Source organism: Hemitrygon akajei, chromosome 18 (assembly GCF_048418815.1).
Source record: "Hemitrygon akajei chromosome 18, sHemAka1.3, whole genome shotgun sequence".
Lineage (NCBI taxonomy): Eukaryota > Metazoa > Chordata > Chondrichthyes > Myliobatiformes > Dasyatidae > Hemitrygon > Hemitrygon akajei.
In genome coordinates this window covers 38256738-38277964 of record NC_133141.1, presented here as the reverse complement: position 1 = coordinate 38277964, position 21227 = coordinate 38256738, and the positions used below count along the sequence as shown (strand labels likewise).

The 21227-nt window shown below is 38.6% G+C and overlaps 1 protein-coding gene across 8 annotated transcripts in view; it reads left to right on the top strand.

The window, feature by feature from the left end:
* raraa (retinoic acid receptor, alpha a) overlaps positions 1-21227 on the top strand; it is a 397838-nt gene that overhangs the window by 248433 nt on the left and 128178 nt on the right. The window contains exon 1 of one of the 8 annotated variants that reach the window (XM_073071427.1): positions 18809-19489. The exons of the other annotated variants lie outside the window; for them this stretch is intronic. Coding sequence (XP_072927528.1) covers positions 19333-19489 — 157 coding nt within the window. The 5' untranslated portion in view covers positions 18809-19332. Of the gene's footprint in view, positions 1-18808; positions 19490-21227 lie in introns of those variants that run through there. 8 annotated transcript variants of the gene reach the window in all.

Genomic DNA, 21227 nt, shown 5'->3' with positions numbered 1-21227 from the left:
GTACAACTAGAAACCAAGTCAAAAATATCAGGAGGTGTTTGTTTATGGGGATTTGGTCAGTTTTATTTTCAGGCCCTGTTATAAATGGGCTACCTTAAGTACACACTGTTCCAGGGAGATAAGAGGAAAGGGAAACCCCTGTTAGCTAATCTTGGGCATAATTTAACATGTTGATAAATCCATTCATTAGTCTGTTACATAAAAGCTCAACCAATCATTTGCCTGGGGGAATATAAATATATGAACTATACAGTCCCATTAAAATTCCTGAGTTACTCTTTTTTTTCTGTGCCAGGAGATCAAATTTTCTCCAATCTAGTAGGGATTAATACTGAAGCTGTCATATTTTTTATTAAAAGGCCAGAGTTCTGAGTGGATCTGAATTATTAAATAATGATAAGACACTGTCTGTCAGCCTTTATGCACTGCAGTGGCAGATTTACAGGAGTAGACTTTGTTTCAGGACTATTTAATAAATTAATTTATTCTTTCTTCCACTCAGCTTTTGAGGTTCCTGTCCAATGCCATGTGAGTTAATCCTATACACACATCTTTGCATATAAGTCCAGCTGTGACTCAGTTGATAGTGCCCAGGTCTTTCTCTGAGTCAGATAGCTGTGGCTTCACGCCCCATTTCCAAATACTTCAGTACAAAAATCTGTTATGTTGCTCAGGTGGAGTATTAATTTGGTGTTGTACTCTCAGACAATGCATGTCAAATGAGGCTTTGAATCAATGGAAACTTCTCAAAGACAGAAATTTGAAGGAGAGTAGTAAAGCCAAGGTTTATTTCACCACATCACTAAAACAGAATATGATTCTTCACTCAGAGAACGAGCTGCCATCAGAAGTAGTGGATGCAGATTTAATTTCAAAATTTAAGAGAAATTTGGATTGGTACATGGTTGGGAGGGCTATGGTGTAGGTGCTAGGCAGAATAATAGTTTGGCACAGACTAGGTGGGTCAAATGGCCTGTTTCAGTGTTGTAATGCTCTTTAACTCTATTTGGACATTTAAAAAATCATCATTTGTGTGAATTTGTTGCTCATGATTTCCATGTTTCCTATATTACAGACATTTTTCATTGTCAAAACAAAAGTGCAAACCATATAGATATATACTTTCCTTTTCCTTTTTCAATCACAATTATCTTGTGCATGGACTTGTAGTTTTGGCTAAGTTACCTCAAATGCACAGTTAGGAACCTTTGTAAGACCAACCCTTTCTGTTGTTGTAGCAACCCTCACTATACACATTAAGAGCAACCCTGGATTTGTACAGCTTGGCACATGCAGATCAAGTTACACAAAAAAACATACTCAATAGAAGTTTACAATTTCCTACCAAAAGCATAAACTAGTGAGTTTAGCCGCAAGTTGAAAGACTCCATATTTGTCAAGCTACTTCTTTTTATTGCATTTTCAAAAATGTAAATCTTTACATTTCATTAAGCTTTTACACATATAAATATACACTTTTATGAAGTTATTGTACACTAATACTGTAGGTCCATGTAAACAAGTCAACGTAAGTTTGGTTGATAACATGCTTGCACTTGAATCAACAGGTTTTCAGCCTGAACCCCAGTCCAAAGACTTAAGCACTTAATTGACAATTTTGTGTAGTACTGAGGACGTTTTACAGTGTTGGTGGAGTCATCTACAAGATGTACCTCCATCTGCCCATTCAAGTATAAAAATAAAAGTTCCCATGGAAAATTGGACAAAATGTTTGATTCTGTCACTTTCTTGACAGATGAATCAAGCTATTTTTAATAAAAGAAGAAATGTGGCGAGAATTAGAAAGTGGAAAATGAGCAGTCCAACAACTGTGCAAGGGGTATCTTTCCAATTTGCCTGTGATCATGTACTGGTATAATTAATTATTGATGCCGACAGGGTTATTAAACATATATACTTTGCTGTGCAACCTTCATGAATAGATTGACTTGTCTATTGACTCCCAAGCATACCAGTGTGTTGTGTGGTCACACAAAGCAGGAAAGCTGCTGCATTGCTAATTAAACTCATCTATACTATTGTCCTTACCGAAGTGAATACCCTGTAAAAGCCATACCTTGTTAACTTTTTAATGTGTTATCGAAGAGAGTGGAAGAGAAAGGGACAGCTCTGCATTCAGTATTTGCTCAGCATTGATTGAATTTTATTTCATTGGAAGTATATTTATTACAAGTTTTTCTCTTTTGCTGGGGTAAATCTTAACCCTCCAGATTTCCCTCGTGAAATTTTGTTTCTTGGTCAGATAAAAGTATACTGTATATCAGGATCCCCTTCATGCCACCAAGCTTCCGCTGGCTATCAAATAGTTGTTTACTTTTATTGTACTGTATATTCATCTCATTTTATTCTCCCCATATTCCCATCAATTCCCCCAACATTCTCCCACTCATTTATACACTAGCACTGGACTTCAGTGGCCAATTGACCAACAACATACACACATCTTTGAGATGTAGGAGGAAACACATGTAATCACAAAGAGAACGTGTAAGTCATGGCTCTACAAACTATGCCATTGAGCTACCCCAAGTGACAATAGCCTTAAATATTGACACGTTTCTTGCCTTTCAGAAATCTTTGTATCTGATCCCAGTACTACTATCTCACCGGAATCACAATGATAGGGGAGGTAGGGCAGTATTTCTCCCCCTCCTCACCCAGTTTTAAACAACCCTTTCCAAAACATAAAAATAAAGATTAGCTTTGCTTTGTTGCAGGTACATCAAAACATATTGAGAAATGTATCATTTGCTTCAATGACCAGTAAAGTCTGAAGGATGTGCTGAGGGCAGCTGTACTTCCTGTGACAACATAGCATGCCCACAACTCACTAACCCTAATCCATGTGTCTTTAGAATGTGAAAGGAAACTGGAGCACCCAGGGGAAACCCACATGGTCAATGGCAGAACGTACAAACTCTTTACAGATAGCAGCAGGATTGAATCTAGATCACTGGCGCTGTAAAGCGTGGTGCTAACTGCTACCCTACCGTTGCTGATCAGCAATTTGAGGGCATTGGGATGGGTGCTCAAACATGACTGCCTGCCTGTCTACCCTGTTTCCCAGCAAAAGACTCATTTAGTGAAAGCGTGGCTGTGCCGTAGCAGAAAAACAATTGGCAGCATTCTTAACATGCATACAGTGCCTTGAAGAAGTATTCAGTCCCCACAACTATTTTCACTTTTTACTGTCTTGTTTTCTAAATTTAAAATGTATTGAAGTAGGACTTTTTTGAGCTAATTTACAAAACATTGTGTATCATGTAAAATCAAAAGAAAAGCTCTAAAACCTGTCAACAATTTACTAAAAATTAAAAGCCAAAATTATGAGGCTGAAAAAGTATTCATCCCGTTTGTAATTAGTACGCTAACTTTCCTGAGGTGCTATACTGTATATTACCGTACCAACTCACCCAATTTGTTGATGTAGAAAATTGGACAATCACCTGTTTTCAATTAATTCATAAGAATAAATACCCCTTCCTTCTGTAAGATCCAACAATATGGTAGATTTTCAACAGCCTAAACTAAAATGAAGACAAAAGAGCATTCAAGACAAGTCAGAGAAATGATAATAGAGAAGCACAAATCTGGGAAAGGGTACAAGACCATCTCAAAGACACTGAACATACCTTCGGAGCTCAGTGCAGTCTATCATGAAAAAGTGGAAAAAATATTAAACCACACTGCTTAGGTCAGGCCACCCCTCTAAACATATTCACTGGAGAAGAATGGCGCATGTAAGAGAGGCTACTGTGACACCAACAGTCACTCTGAGTGAGCTGCAGAAGTCAGTGACTGCAACTGGAGATGGAGTTCACAGCTCCAAAATCTCCAAGGCCTTGCACAAACAGTGTATTTATGTAAGAATGGCAAAGAAGAAGCTCTAGCTAAAAAAAATATTTTTGCTCGTTATGACTTTGCAAAGTGCCAATCAGAAGATTCAGTAAAGATGTGGAAGAAGGTCTTGTGGTCGGATGAGACTAAAGTGGAACTTTTTGGCCTCCACTAAGTGGTACGTGTAATGTAAAGCTACTACTGCACACCAGCCAGGTAACACCACCCCTGTAAAGTACGGTGGAGGTAGCATCATACCATAGGGATACTTTTCAGTATCAGGAAATGGAAATCTGGTCAGCATTGATGGGAAGATGAATGCTGCTAAATACAGAGAGATCCAGGATAAAAACTTGCTAGCCTCTACCAGAAAGCTTAAACTGGGGAGGAAGTTTGTCTTTCAGCAGGTCAGTGACCCAAAGCACACTGCCAGAGCAACCATGGAGTGGCTTCAAATGAAGAAAATTGATGTCCTTGAGTGGTCCAGTCAGAGTCCTGACCTTAACCTGATCAAACATCTTTGACAAGATCTCAAGATTGCTGTCCACAGCTGTTCTCCAACTAATCTGGCACAGTTAGAGCAATTTCACAAGGCAGAATGGGTAAATCGTGCACCATCATGTTGTGCAAAGGTAATAGAGACATCTAAAAAGACTACTGGCTGTAGTAGTTGTGAGAGGTGGTTCAACTAAGTACTGAGCAAAGAGGGATGAATACTTTTGAACTAAAATTCTCAATTAAATTGATCAAAATCCTGGGTTGTAACATTCATTTATGTGAACAAAGGGTTGGGGGCTGAATGCTTTTACAAGGCACTGTATATTGAGATAATTATGTCCAAGTAAACTAAAAGACATAACCTGATGAAAGCACTGAGAAAAATAGGCTTTTTACATGTAGAGGTGGATGTTGCACAAGGTAAAGAGAATTTGCAGCCAGCCAAAAGCCTTTTGAATGAAATATTTTGAATGTTCATACTGTGGCTACATAGTGGAAAAGAATGAATCCAATATGCCTAATGCAAAGTGGCAAGTGATCCTTTCTTCCTCCTGGTGCCTCCGTTCTCTGATTCAGTATTCCAGTCATTTTCTCTGCTTCTGGAACTGAGATAATGTTGAAATAAAATCAAACATTCGGTGCCTCGGGCTGTAGATGGATTCAGTAATTGATGTAATGAGACTTGTCAGGCTTATTGAAGGCAGTCATTAGTGAGCCTGGATGTCTGCACTCACTGCTCCGTCACACAATAAGAAATTCCCCATTCTTCACAGGAGCAAATGAGCGATCTTACTGAAGAACCTTGTGGATGGTTCACCCCGAACAAAGAATTTGTTGGGCCAGCTGAGGGGTTGATGATAGGTTTAACTGACCTTAATATTACTATCAATTTAAGGAAAAAAGAAGGGTCAGCCTGTGTGTCTGTGGATATTTATATGTTATTTTATACATGACCTTCGACAGCCCAGAATCAGATTGAGGCCCCCTGCTATGGCAGGGGTTCTCTATATTCCACTGAGCTTGGTGAAATATTTATTATACTTAAGCTCTTTCATTTCTTTTAAACCCTTAAGCTATGTGAATCAGAAAGAAAAAAATCACAGGCCACGCCACCCTTTTAAGAAATCAAATGAATATTTTGTTTGTAACGGTGATTTACACACTTGTACAACACTTTCAAGTACAAAGGCTATTTTGTTCTTCTAATCTCTACACCAACAATTTTCTGTTTGTTTTTTATGGCACCAGATTTAATTTGCCCAGAGCAGAGGACCCCTGTCCCCTGGGGAGAAGGACTGTTGTAGGAGGCTGGAGAGGGAGATATATCAAATGCAGTTTCCACTCTCAGCTTCTAACCTGCTGACTCCTGTTGGCAAGCCTCAAATAAGAGCACTTCAAGTTTAAATGTAAAGCCCACCACTGTTAAATAGGTTGCCCACATGCTGTTCGAGGTTCAAATGTAAAGAAAAGCCATTATAGAGCTCAATAGCTTCCAGGTCAAAGCCTGTTTGATTGGCATCCAATTCACGCCTTGGATATACGCTTTCTTTGTTACTGGTACATTGTGGCTGCGTGTTTACAGAATGCACTACTATTGCTCACATAGATTATTCCAACAGCACCTCCAAAATCTGCAACCACTTCTGCCAAGAAGGATAAGGAAGCAAAAGCACCTGAAATTCCTCTCTAAATCAGAAACCTTCCTCATTTGGAAATGTTTTCTATTAATTCCTGGTTTAAATCCTTGTATTCCCCCCCGCCATCAAAATAGTGTGAACACCTTCTCTAGAAAGATAACAAGCAGTCCAAGAAGGTGATTTGTCACCCCCCTCCTTCTCAGGAGCAGTGATGAACAAGCACTGTAAACTGTCTTTACCAGTCCACATCTTAGCTTGAATCAGTATCCGTCAAGTTAAGAACAGTGGATCTTGGAAATTCTTGATCATTGAAATATCCACAAGATCCTTCTGCGAGGATCTCTTTCTTGAAGAGAGGGGAATGTCTTTTTCTTGATTGAAAGACTTTTAATGTCTGTCTTCAAGAGTGGAAAAGAAATCAATTGCAGTGGAAATACTGGGAAAAAGTAATAAATTAAAAACAACTAGGCATGATCTTTTCCAGAATCCAAATGTGTACTGGGGAAAGGGTATGTGACTTCAATTTGATGCACATGCTCAGAATGATTTATTGTTGAATTGGCAAGGTGTTCAGGGAAGGTGGTTGACTACTCCCTCAGCACTGATAGTTTCTCACTCAGACATGCTCTGTACATGTCAGTATTACAGAATTAACCCACGTGTGTAATCCTGACTCCGAGTAGAATGTGTTTGGAATCTCAAACCATTTACTTTTAATTCGTTGGCATTGTCTGAACAGATGATGCAAACTGAGTGGTGTGCAGGTCAGCTTTAAATAAGCTGTTACAGACAAACATCACAAAGTTTTAAAGTTGATTTCTTCTGTATTGTGAATCCTCTCCTATTACTCCTTGGTTTTGTCTTCTCTCCTTTGCCAAAGGTCCAAAAGGTGATTTACAGGCTCTGGTTTGTCATGCATGGATTACATGGATTAGGTCTGAAGAGTGCTCTTTTACAGTTGTATCTTTGTGAGGATATTTTACCATTTTAACAATGTAAAAGGGGTTAGAATTTTGAGCTGCTTTCAGAGTAACATAAACTATGTAGCTTTTTTCCCCCTCAACCCCAGTTAGTTTAGCTAAATGCTGCCAAACAGAAATGATGAGAGCAGAGCTAGTTGATTGTGAATTCAATAATTTGTTGCTTCCCCAGTGTTGCAGTATCATTTAAACAAAATCAAAATCTAGATTCCTCATTTAGTTTCAATATTCATCCTTGGAGTGCTTTGAAGGCTTGGTACATACTCATACTATAGTAGCTGAAAAAACCTATCAGTGTTCAGAGTTAAGTGAATAAGACAGGGGTCAAACACTCAATAATAGTCAACCCAATTTGCTGTGTATATGTGTATTGTAACTGGCAGATCATCTAAAGGTGTATGTAAAATTGCAAGGCAATACCAATCCAGGGCATGACTGTATGAAAAACATTGATGTGCAGTATAGTTTATTCCTGTGTGTAGAAAAATTTCTTGTATTTTAACAAGTCTCTTCACTTTCCCAAAGTGTTGCTTCGTATGTGAAAGGAGACTAGTTGTAAGCTCCCATAAATAGCTAAATAAATGAGCAGATAATTTAGTGATGTTGGTTGATGGAAAAATGTTGATTAGGACAGTGGGAGTTCTCCCCTGATCTTTTTCAAAATAATGTCATGGAACACCTTGCATTAATATGGGAGGGAATACAGGGACTCAATTTAACATCCAAAAGACACCCCTGACAGTTCCATTCCTCACTGCTGCAATGAGGTATCAGTCCCTGGAATAGGACATCATGGGTTCTAATACTAAGCTAGAACTTCAGTTCAAGAAGACATGGTTCTTCATTTCCACTGCACGTATGAATGAATAAACTAGAAACATTATTTTCAAATGGAGATGGATGAGACTGCAGACGTTGGAATATGGAGAAGAAAGATACAAGCATTTTGTTTAATATTATTTCAGAAACTGCTTACCATTATTTATTCTGCCTGCATTTTGAAAAATCTTATAATTAAATATTTGTGTAGCTGTGTTTTGCTATATCACTTTTGTCATATTGGTATTACTTTCCAATGCAATTTACTCATTCTTGTGCCAGAAAGGTTTTAAGTGCTGTGTTTTATTTGACTTATGAGGAATAGACCAAATGTATTCATGGGCAGTGATCAATTTTATTGCTCATTCTAGTCTGGACCACTGATGCCAATTGCTTAGACCACAAGGCCTGCTTCTGGCTTTATGTTAGTGCTTGAGCATGAGTCAGGAGAAAAAAAAAGTGTAACATGTCCACAAAATAGTTCATGCACAGCACTTCACAACGCCAGCGATCAGCAATTGGGGTTCAATTCCTGCCGTTGTCTGTAAGGAGGTTGGATGTTCTCTCCATGACCGCATGGGTTTCCTCTGGGTGCTCTGATTTCCTCCCACATGCCGAAGATGTACAGGTTGGGTTCAGTAATTCATGGGCATGCTACAGTGCCTTGTAAAAGTATTCAGCCCCCAACCTGTAGTTCACATCAATGAGTATTATAACCAGGGATATTGATCAATTTAACTGAGAAACTCTATTTGTGAATCACATGCTCTCTTTTTTCACAGTAGAGCCCAAAAACAGAAAATTGTAAAGCCAGAGAAACTACAAATTAAAATACTGAAATGTAAGCAGTTCAAAAGTATTCATCCCCTTTTGCTCATACTTAGTTGAACTACCTCTTGCAGTTATTACAGCCAGTAGTCTTTTTGGATAAGTCTCTATTAGCTTTCCACAACTTGATGGAGCAAGATTTGCCCATTTCTCCTTGCAAAATTGCTTAAGCTGTGCCAGGTTGGTTGGGTGGACAGTAATCTTGAGGTCTTGCCAGAGATGTTCGATTGGGTTAAGGTCAGGACTCTGACTGGGCCACTCAAGGACATCAGTTTTCTTCATTTGAAGCCGCTCCATGGTTGCTCTGGCAGTGCAGTGTGCATTGGGTCACTATCCTGCTGAAAGTCTTAATTTCCTCCCTAGTTAAAACTTTCTGGCAGAGGCTAGAAGGTTTTTTATCCAGGATCTCCCTGTATTTAGCAGCATTCATCTTCCCATCAATCCTGACCAGATTTCCAGTCCTTGCTGCTGAAAAGCATCCCCACAGTGTGATACTACCTCCACCATAGCTTACAGAAGAGATGGTGTTATCTTGCTGATGCTCAGTATTAGATTTATGCCACACACACCACTTAATGTTGAGACCAATAAGTTCCATTTTATTCTCATCAGTCGACATCTTTGCAGTACCTTCTAAGGACACTTTGCAAAGTCTTTACAGGCAAAGATGTGTTTTTTTTAAGCTAGGGCTTCTACCTTGCCACTTTGCCATAAATACCCTTTTTGTGCAAGGCCTTAAGAGATTGTGGAGCTGTGAACTCCATCTCCAGTTGCAGCCACTGACTTCTGTAGCTCACTCAGAGTGACTGTTGGTGTCACAGTAGCCTCTCTTACATGTGCCATTCTTCTCCAGTGAATAAGTTTAGAGAGGTAGCCTGATCGAGGCAGTTTCACTGTGGACTGCACTGAGCCTATCCTGTGCCTTTGAGATGGTCTTGTATCCTCCCCCAGATCTATTACCATTTCTCTGACTTGTCTTGAATGCTCTTTTGTCTTCATTTTGGTTTGGGCTGTTGAAAATCTGCCATGCTGTTGAACTTTACAGAGGGAGGGGTGTTTATTCTTATGAATTAATTGAAAACAGGTGATTCTCCAATTTTCTACATCAACAAATTGTGTGAGTTGGTAAGTTAATATACACTACTGCACCTGAGGAAAGTTAGCATAGTAATTACAAAGGGCATGAATACTTCTTCAACTTCACAATTTTGGTTTTTAATTTTTCGTAAATTGTTGACAAGTTTTGGAAATTTTCGTTTGATTTGACGTGATGCACAATGTTTTGTAGATTAGCTCAAAAAAGTTCTACTTCACTATATTTAAAATTTAGAAAATGAGATGGTAAAATGTGAAAATAGTTGTGGGAGCTGAATACTTTCTCAATACTCTGTATGTTGGCATCTGAAGCGTGGTGGCACTTGTGGGCTCCCCCCCACCACATCTTCAGATCGCATTGGCCCTTGATGCATTTCACTGCATGTTTCGATGCACATGTGGCAAATAAAGCTAATCCTAATCTTTGTTGTGGCTGGTGATGCTGTAACTTCCAGTGGTGCCTCCCATTATCTTGTCCTATCCTTGTCCCTCCACTTACATAGTGCAGAATCCTGCCCACCTAAGTCAAGCACTATGCTCACAGGGCACTTTGAAGATATAACCAGATTCAGATTCTGTTATATTTTGCTTGTATCCTTGAGCTTCAACTGATCTGATGCTGACGCCCTTACACAACTGGGGTTGTCCTCTGTTACCTCATTCCCAGATATCTGTTCTCTGTATCAGGTTATTTACATCAATATGGCATGCTGAGACATCTATGATTTATATAAGGATAGGAGTGAGACAACTGATCTTGCTTAAAGTGAGATTCTAATTACTGTGCATGACATGACTTGTTATCTTCTTTGATGAATATGTGGAAGAATAAAACACTGGTGAGTATCACTATGCTCAGATATGCCTTTGCCTGAGCGGTATAATTCAATTTTCAGTCACACTGCAGAGGATTTCTGGTAAATGAAAGCTACCACTGAGGATGTTAAATAGATGTTATACAGCTGACAGCAAGTTAGTGGACTGAAGGGAGAGTTAGTGAAATAATTAAGAGTGATTGAGACTATTTAAAACTTATTCAATTATATCTGCACTTACCCTGGTCATGTGAACTCTATCTGTCCATGTGATTGACCAAAAAGGAATGGCCTGTCACCTGACAGGGTTGTTAATAGAAAGTGATTAATAAAAATGTGCATTAAGTATTCTGTTGTCTAGAATAGTGTTTGAAAAGGGCATCCCATATGTTGCCAAGACTGCTATTATGGTACAGGGAGTAGGGAATCTGTTTTCCAAAGTTGTGTTGCATATACAGCTGCATCCTGAGGATTGTATTAATGTTGCCCTTGATCATGTTTGCCTTAAACAAGTTAGAATAAATAAACTGTTTCCAATGGCTGAAGGGTTTAACAACTTTGAAGGAAAATGTTCTTATGCACTGAGTTATTATGATGAAAATAGACTTGGAAAGAATTTGGATAAATACCTGAAGAGAAAAAGATTGCAGCCATACTAGGAGAGAGTAGGGCCACTGGGATTAACTGAATTATTCTTATTGATACAGATTCTTCTCTGCTGTACTATTGGCTTTCATGCACTTAATATTAGAAAGGTGTGAAATATCAACAGATAGTTTTAATTTATTTCTTGCAGTCATCAGACTGAATATATTGTGGAATCACCCTTTTGTGCTACAGATCAAGAAAGTTTTCATAACTTATCGATTTTGGATCGGTTTTAAAAGCAGTCATTGGTCTGGGCATCAGTGCAGAGGCTAGTCTGGCACTTCAATGCAGTACTGAGGAATTGTCTCCTTCAGGGTAAGTCATTAACCCAAGGTCCAGACTGCCTTCCCACTACAAGGTCCCACTACAGCATTAGAGAAGAAGGCACTTTTTAATGATTTCCTAGATAACACTTAACCCTCAACCAGCACCTTAAACACAAGATCGTGGTCATTTATTTCAGTTCTCTTTTGTGAGACTTGCTGTTTGCAAATTGGCTGCCTACACCAGAATATTGACTGCAATTCAAACTGTACTGTGAAATAATTTGGAACAACCAGGCATTATGAAATAATTAGGCACCATAGTAACATCGTGTGCTATTACAGCAGAGTGTTCCAAAATTTGGAGTTCAATTCCACAGTCTTCTGTATGGAGTCTGTTATGTCCTCCCTGTGGAATGCGTGGGTTTTCTCCGGGTGCTTCGGTTTCCTCCCACAGCCCAAAGATGTACCAGTTATTAGGTTAATTGTTCATTTTAACTTGTCCTATGATTAGGCTAAGGTCAAATTAGGGGATGCTGGGCAGCTTGGGCTGGAAGGGCCTATTCTGCACTGTACCTCTAAATAAAACAAAATGAAAAACAATGCACGTTGTATTATCTTACCTTTTTTGTGACTTATGGCTATTTTTATGTTTTGCACTGTTTTGCTGCCACAAAACAACAATTCACAACTTATGCCAGAGATAATAAACCTGATTCGGATTCTTTCTGTGAACTAGTGTCAGTGAAGTGAAATTTGGAAATTTTCATAAATCATTTCTGCTGGTATGATACACATACTAGTAAAAGTCATTGTTTTGTCACATTTGAGTTAAATTTGTAGGGAGGCTTTAAGGCTGCACTTTTGTGTTTGCTTTTGTACGTATAGTTGGGCAGGGCATCAGTATGAAGCAACTAGGGAAATACCTTCCCCTCATGATTATGTATTGGTAACAGAATGCAAGATTAGCCCAGTGGCAACATTTAGCTCTTTTGCCCAATGGCCTCCGTCAGTCCCCTGTAGTAGAGTGGTGACAGGAAGGCCACTGGGTTTTATCCTTTTGTTATTAGTGGGTTCTGGATACGTTGAATATTTCTTCTGAAACTCCTTTGTATAGTTCACGATGAGTTGGATTAATGACATCCTTTGAACCAAAGGGCACAGATAGTGAGAAGCACAAAGGCCTAAATATTTGATTGGGGTACTGATTGAATAGTGCATTACAATAGTATGAAATACATAAAAGGAAGGGGTGAAAGGTAGATTGATGAGAAAGCAGTGGAACAGAGAATCAAGTTAAATATTATTCAGGACATTTCAAGTTAAAAAGAAAGATTTAAAAAACATTGATCCAACAAAGAATTTCAGTCTTTTCCCCTTCAAATTCTTTTCTTTTCTCTCTTTTATATTTTATGAAAAATCTGGGATGTGTTTGAGGATAAAAGTCATCGTCTCCATGCTTTTGTCCATCCCCATGATGAATGGTAAACTGGTTTAGCTTTATTTTTTTCTTTCTTTGTATGATTAATGGCCACTATTCATTGTTGTCACTGCACTGTCCCTTGCGTTGGGCCTGTATGAGTAATGAGAAAGGGGGTAAGGAGGATTTGGATAAGCAAGATTTACTGCTAAAGTATTTCGTCAACAATGACCAACTGAAGTTGAAATTTTTTCTTGTTCTTATTTTCTTTTTAACTAAGAAATGCTAATAATTAGTGTGTATGTCAAATTTTGTAATTAGTTTCAAATGATTCCCGTCATATTTAACCAGAATTTTTAGGCTGTTGGACTTTGTGTGTGTAAACCATCTTGGTTGTGCATCCCAATAGATGGGGAAGCCTGCGTTGCAATCTTAGGTCAACCTCAGTGCCAAACACTGGAGTGACCCTATTGCGCGTGATACTGAACCCACTGTTGTCTGGGAAACTGAGTAAAGCTGCAGTGGTGGACTAATTCTGCTGATCACATTATGCCTTTAATGGTGCCCTGAAGGATTACTCATTTTCCTGTGGGTTTTGATAACAAACAATATTGAAGCTTTCTTCAGCCTTGTTGATGAGCAGTGAAATAGCCCCATTGGTGATCTCGCACACACTGAGGTATCGTTTACCGACACAGCCTGTGTTATTTGACCTTCACAACATTGGGAGTGGCAATCCCAGATTTTAGCCAAGCTGGCTGTATCTGTATATTTTTATCTAGAATAGTCCTTTATTTTATTTCATTCTTAAAATAAATAATTGTTTAGCAATTTTAACTTAGGATAAACTGCACAAACAAATGGAAAATTCTATGGTGCAGGAGCTGAAGTTTTGACAGACAACTTTAGTAATCTGATTTACTTAAGATAGTGATTTATTTCATAACTTATATCATCATTTTTAATTACCTTTTGGTAACTGTTGTATTCTCCCTTCTTGACCCAAAAACTACCTGTGACTGATTGGTGAATACAATGGGAAACTTTAATTTATTGGTATGTTACTGAATCCCATGTACCTATACCTCTGTAATATTCCATGAGCATCAATTTAAGTCGTGCATCTACTCTGAAAGTGGTTATGGCTCTTAAAATTTATATATTTATCAATTGTCAGTGATTATGTTTTTATTTCTTGTATTGAAGGCAGGGGCAGCATTGTTGTTAGAGTATGAGTGGAGTTATCCATTTGGTTGGGACAGAAAGTGTTGTGCTACTGCAAGTGTGTGGCTAACACCTAGAGTATATTGTTTGCAGAAAAATGAAATATAAACATGTTGCACACATGGCCATTTCAAATTTGTATCCCTACTCCTAGTCCCCAATAATATGATATCGTGCAGTTTCAACTGTTGTTGTCTCCATTCCATTGCTGTTAAGTTTGTGGTTTGTTGGAAGAGAAAGCAAACAAAAGTAAGTTTTGTCCAATCTGTTCAGTTATATTTAATTTCTAGTCCTTTGTGGTCTAGAAATTTATTTGGTTTCCAAAGTCAAAGATGCTGTATCTAGCAAAATCTTTCATTGTATGATTGATAAATCAGCGTAAATGGGAGTACCGGCAATTGCTGTGGTTACTATTTTACATTCTTCTTAAAGAGTTAATCAAAGTTTCTTGAGCAATTTATTTATCCCCTTCCCCCACCAATACTCAATAGTCATGTTTCATTCAAATACAGAATTGCATTGCAAAGTAACTTCTCTGGAGAGAGCTGAGTGAATCTAATTAACTTAATTAGTTCAGCACAACATCATGGGCCAAAAGGTCTGTTCCTGTGCTGTACTCTCCTGTGTTTTTGACGTATGTATGAATATTGCTATTTCTAGGCCACATGAGAAGCACCATTGTTCCTAGCAGGAATTTGCCAGTTCCATAATTTCTACCATATATGTTTAATATAGAGGTGTACTGGATCTTTTAATCCAGTTTAATTTGAATCAAAATGATAGCTTGTTTTCAGCATACCTGTTCTGGGTGATTTAGGATTTTCTCTATTCTTCACCACTCCACATCCCTCTTCAGTAAGAGAACAGTTACACAAATAAAAAAAGCCTTCATTTAAAAAAACGAAGGATGAAATTTTGACAGTCTTTAGCCCCATATTATTTTTAATGTCACTATTAATTTTGTATGTTCACAAGTTCCATAATGAGATTTTCAAAGAGTATTTTTCATCTGGGCATTTGCTATTGAGATATAAAGAGCTGAAGGACGATTACCCATCACAGGCCTCCCATTCACAAGGCCAGCCAATTCTGAAGAAACTGTGGCAAGCGGTGGGAGATTTTCTTTCCCCCAGCTTGCAAATACATTAGGAACCCCATAGACCCTGTTCAAATGGTAATTTAAAGTCACAGCTTCTGCCTGACGAGCACCTTTTAAACAGAAAACATGCTAATCGCTCTTCTCAGCAGTGAACATGACAATCCCTCTGATATCAGTGGGATGTTTGCACTCCTTTACTGCATAAACTATGTAAATCAATGATTAGTTTCTTACATTGTCCTCAAGTTAATGCCAAGAACGTTTTTTTATTTCTTCTGTAATTTTGCTTACTGTGTTCTTGTTTTGGACACCTAGCCATTAACTTGATTGTATTCCAAATCTGATTCAGACGATTTATGCCAAGACAGAATACAGCTGCAAAATGATTCTGTTTCATCTTCTGAACACAGAATTTTTGTGATATTAGTCCATGTAGAAAAACAGTGAAAGTACCGCTTCTCTATTTGACAAACAGTATGGAAGCACAAATTCCCCATTGCCAAAAGAATTAGCTTCAAATAGCAGCCCTTGCCACTATTTCTTTCTTACTGTGATATTTTTGTTGACAGCAACATGGTGAAGAACCATCCTTTGAGACATGCCTTGTGTCATCTTAGGGAGTGGTAAATCTTTAAGCTAGCAAGTTTTTAATGAAGATGAGGCACCTTCCAAATGCAGTTGTAAATGCAGCACTCATTTCCATTAACTGCATTTAACTCCATGTTAAGGGTGGAAATGGTCTTTCGGCAATACTGCTATACAATTAGAATCTACTCATTATCTGAGATAACTGTTATCTTTCTATTTCTATTAGGAGCACTTGAAATTTAGCTTGTAGCTTCTCAGTGTCTTGACTGAATACCAGAGGTGATTGCTGTCCCATTATTCTGGTCTTGTTACGTTGCACTAGATTCAGATTCATTTATTTATCACATATACATCAAAACATACAGTGAATGCATCATTTGCATTAACAATCAACACACTCAAGGATTTGCTGGGGGCAGCCCGCAAGTGTCGCCACGTATTTCAGTGCCAGTGTAGCATGCCCACAATGTTCAGCAGAACAGAACAAAAGAAGCCTTTTTCCCACCCTCTGACCCACCAAACCCCTCACACATATACAGACTGTGGGCCTGCAGTCCATGGCCCTGGACATGGCTGCAGAGCAGCTCACTGCTATTGTGGCTGGGGGGAAAGGACACGTTTTTCCGAAAGAATGCTACAGGCTGATGAGTGTATCCCATATCAAAAAAAAAAGGAAAAATGATTATGAAGAAAACTTGAGGGAAAGCAATCTTGGCAGTTTGCACAAACCCAATTTCATTCGGTGCAACATTTCTTTCAGATTGATATTATTAATTGCAAGGAAGTGGTTGTTTCACACTTCATCTTAAATTAGATTGAGCTCCTTAGTAGATATAGTTGGCATATCAACCATCAGAATCAGGTTTTATTATCACTGACATATGTTGGGAAATGTGTTGTTTTGTGGCAGCAGTACAGTGCAATTCATAAAAATTACTATAAGCTGCAAAAAATAAAAAATAGTGCGAAAGAGGAATAGCAAGGTAGTGTTGGTAGACCATGGGTGAAGCAGGATGCTCAGACTCTCCTACGCCTGCAAGTATGTAAATTCCGGGGAGATACAAAAATAAAAGATTCAGCCATATGATGAATGCCTTTGACATGATGCAGTCAGGAACAGGTGACCGCTCTCTTCAGAGGTTTCATAGAGTCAGTCACTCCAGATAGTAATATCAACTTGTCGTTACACTCACGACGTAAAAGTTGTAAACACCTTTTACAACTTATATTTTACTGACTGAAGTGGTCAAAGCTAAGCAATGTTGAAGTGATTTCAAAAACGAATAATTAAAGAATGTTACTCTGCTTTGTTTTAGGAAATTCAATAAGGCGTTCTTAGTTGAGAATAACAAATATCCCAAGGATGGTTAAATTACAGTACCATTTTGAAAAGGAAAACTACAAATATCTTGTGGCTATTATCTGAATGTCTGCAAGCAAATTAGAGTTTTCATCTTTCTTGTGCTCCTGTTTTTATTTTAGATATGGTGGTCAGAGTCTCTGTGGACAAATATCCAATGCAGTGTTTACCCTATAGAAGGAACTTAAAAATTTATAAGGCTGTATTGACTTCTATTTTTACACTTAAGGGTTTACTCCCACTCCCAGACATGTAACATAGTCTCTAATAACAGTACGATCATTCTACAAAATTATCATAAGTCAATATATTAGTATTTTTCTCCCAAGGTGCAAATACATCATCCAACCTACTCACATTCTGTGTGACAGTTACACTTTTTTCTGAATCAGAAGATTTTGGGTTCAGGTTTAACAAACAATATCACAGTGCACCGCATTGTTAACAGAGACAGATGTACGTAAACTCCTTGAAAATTTTGAAGAACAGTGGATAAGATCTTCACCATGTTTCATTGACATTTGAACAATCTTGCTGTGCAAGATATTAGCTTAAGTTGGATGCATTACAATTGTGAATGCACCATTGGGATGCCCTGGGGTTCTGAAAGGATTCAAATGCATGTTTATCCCTGTACCTTTGATTTCATTCTTTGCATGCCTCTGTCATTGTGTCCTCTTAAAATCTTAAAGCTTTCATGTGAATAATGGAAAATGTAATAACTGTTCATTCACCTTGATCTCTAGTTTCTCACTAATGCAATCATGATGTCTTCAGTTTTGAACTTTGGCTTTCCATTTAGTTTTGTCAGCTTTCTGTAAAAAGTTACTGTAATGTATGATATATTCTGCCTGAAGAACCTTTAACTTTAAACACAACCAACATGCTATCAACTTTGACACTGCATTCAATTTAAACTCTCAACTCAGTACCTTACCACTGCATCAGCAGACCTAACTAGTCAAACACAAACAGGTACAGTTGAAAACAGAACCACATGCATCTTCAATCACAACTGTGCCAATTGCATTCCCAGAATAGTGCAAAGAGTAGTAGTAATATTTTATGTTCTCTATATTTTATGCAGCCATTTAATACTTCTTGATAAAATCAGGTTATTTTACTGCAAAATTTTAATTCTGAATGTAGAAATGCTAGGAGGTGTGTGAGATGCAGGGGGGGGGGAGCTTTAGTTCTCCATATATTGTTTAAAAGAAAATAACTTTATAAACCTCCCAGTTTGTGCTCCCACATTAACAAAGCAGTTCCAGTCTCCAATATTCCTTTCCAGACCTTGTGTTAATTTTATTTTTTTTAAACTGCTGCGTGAAAATTATAAATGACCCATCAGAAAAGCTATTTATTATCTTTTGTATGGATTGTCCAAAGTGTAAAGTCCCATCAGCTTCTTGTTATCCTTGTTTCTGCGCTCCCCCCGTTGCTGGCTGCAGGAGTCCTCGCTGTCTCTGGTTTGATTGACAGGAATATTTGCAGCGCTGAGAGAGAGAAAAGGAAGAGATTGAGAGGGGCTGAATGTGATGTCAGAATGGCGAAGGGTCATTTGAAGGTTAGCTGCCAGGGAAAGGGTTCAGTGAGAGTTCAGGCGCATATATTAAGCAAATGAATCCTTTTAACCCAGTGACAGAGAGGGAGGGAGGAGAGATACCAGCAGAGAGCACCAAGGCATCTTACCTAACATCGGAGGGAAGGGGACACGACTGCAAATACGGTTTAAACTTGAGTGTTTTACTTCGTCAAGACTAACCCAGGCATTTGAAGAAGCATTTAAAAAAGTTGCATTGAGACTCCGAGGCCGTCGAGAGAAGCGAAGCTGTGGAATCGGTGATATTATTCTGATTAAGCAAGGCTGCGCCTCCCTTTTTGGGCTTGGTCGTGTCGAGATATTTAAATAGTAAATGAACTATTGGATTGATTACAGGATCACGACTTCAGCAGCTGGGACTGACCATGATTCTGGGTCCCAGTCACAACAACAGGAGCAGAACTCAAACATGATCCCTGTTTCTAATTCTGGCCACCTTGTCCTCTTCTGACTCAGTGGTCTTGCTGTGAAGCGTGATGCTAATTTGCAATCTACCGACCCTTGTTTGACTGAAGCAAAGAAAGAGGGAGAGAGAAAAGAGCACGGTGGATTGTTGCCGTTTATTCTGTTCCGTTTTGATTTCTGTCCTGTTCCGCAATGTTTGACTGCATGGATGTGTTGACAGTAAATCCAGGACAGCTGGTGGATTTTTACTCCCAAAGTCCCTCCTGCATGCTCCAGGGAAAAGGATCGAGCCCACACTGCTTCATTGGGATCAGACACAAAGAATGGCAGAGGCTGCCCAACCCTCAGTGTAGGTACCACAAACTCACTTCATCCACACCATTCTTTTTCCAGGAACTGGTATTGATTTTAAGGGATTTTTTGAGCAGCGTGTATCGTGCAGTAGATTTCTTCGATTTTGAGCCCTTCAGTTATTTAAACTTGTTTAAAACACGTTAGCGAAGGATGCTGAAAACTATTTTAGATTTTCGGCGATAAAAAGTCACCAAACTGCACAAGTTTTTGAAGTAAATGAGGATTAGCAGTTGTTTGCGGTTAAGAGTCAACAATGTAAGTTTAAACAAAGCCGTGAACGCCAGTTTCGAAAGAAGTGATCAAGGTTTTGTAAGAGTCGATAGAATATTCATACTGTCGGCGTGCATATTCAGAGTCTTTGGAAACCGATAGTTGCAGTGTAGTGAAGGCACGAATTCTTGACTAAAAAAAGAGAACATCGACAGGATTAAAGATATTACAAAGCTCCCCTTTGCTCCACCCGCTTTTTTTTCATCTCAATGCAGAGCCTGCACATTCCTGCACTACAGACAGTAATAAACTTCGATCTAATTTGTAAGAAGTATCTTGGCTGCAGAAAATTAGAACAGTTTAAACGTGTTCTTGACTAGAATGTAATAATATCCGCCCCACTGTTTGTGATCGGTGCAGTTGCCATTATTTTCCCGAGTTTGTGAATTTCGTGCAGTTATGCTAACCACTTTCATAGTGATGATCAGCGATGTCCCTCGTTCTCCCGACCTGAATTTTAATAAATAAATTAAAATAGAAAATGCACAGTAAGAGACGCTTTGTAATTCGTGCCAGTGTAAATACGAATGCTTTGCGCGATAATTGATGTTTTAAGTGAAGGCGTAGCAACGGTGTATGCTTTTAACATTTTTATAGTTTCAGGTTTTTGTATTGTAGTTTACTACAGCAAGCCTTATCTTGTTTAATACACTCCTTGCAGCTATTGTAAGTCTTTTGAAAAACTTCTCTCTCTTGTTTAAAAGCACACACAGAGAATTCTATTAGTTGTATTGTGGAAACATTGCAACGTCATAAATCTCTCATTGGATTACTTTCACGTAACAAAACATCATGACTAAAATGACGCAGGGTTGTTGGAAGCTGCATCTTTATTCTATACGGCGAATTCTTGCTTGTTTGGACCTGTGTTTCAGATCACGCGAGAGCCCGTTTAGTATGCTAGCTCTACAGATTTATTTTGCCAAGCCCAGTTTCCTTATTCTGACGGGAGAATCATAAATCCACTTTCCGTTGTCATCAAAAGGAAGTGAATTGTAAAAGTATAAACATGCAGAATTGGTACATCGCTGAACCCTCCTAAGATCTAAACTACGGAAATGCTTACCAGGCTGATGTTGCCAATAGTTTCATGTCCTTCGTTTGAGAGTGGAATTTGACACGTAATATTTGAAAATATTTTATTTATTCAAAAGTTGTGTTGAAAGCTGCTATTGTTCTAACATCTTTCACTGGCTGGAATAGTCTGAACTGGTAAACCAATTTGAAATATTGTTACTATTGAGCAAAAAAAAATACTGGAGGACTTGGCAGGCCAGTCAGCATCTATGGATGCAGAGGGACAGTTTGCACTTCCTGTTGAGACCTTGCATTAGGGCTGAGAAGGTAGAGGTGGGCAGGAGAAGGAAGAGTGAGGCGGGGGCTGGTAGGTGTTAGGTGCAGCCAGGTGAAGAGGGAAATGATAGTCAATTCGAGGAGAGGAAGGCGGCAGTTCATGGCTTTGT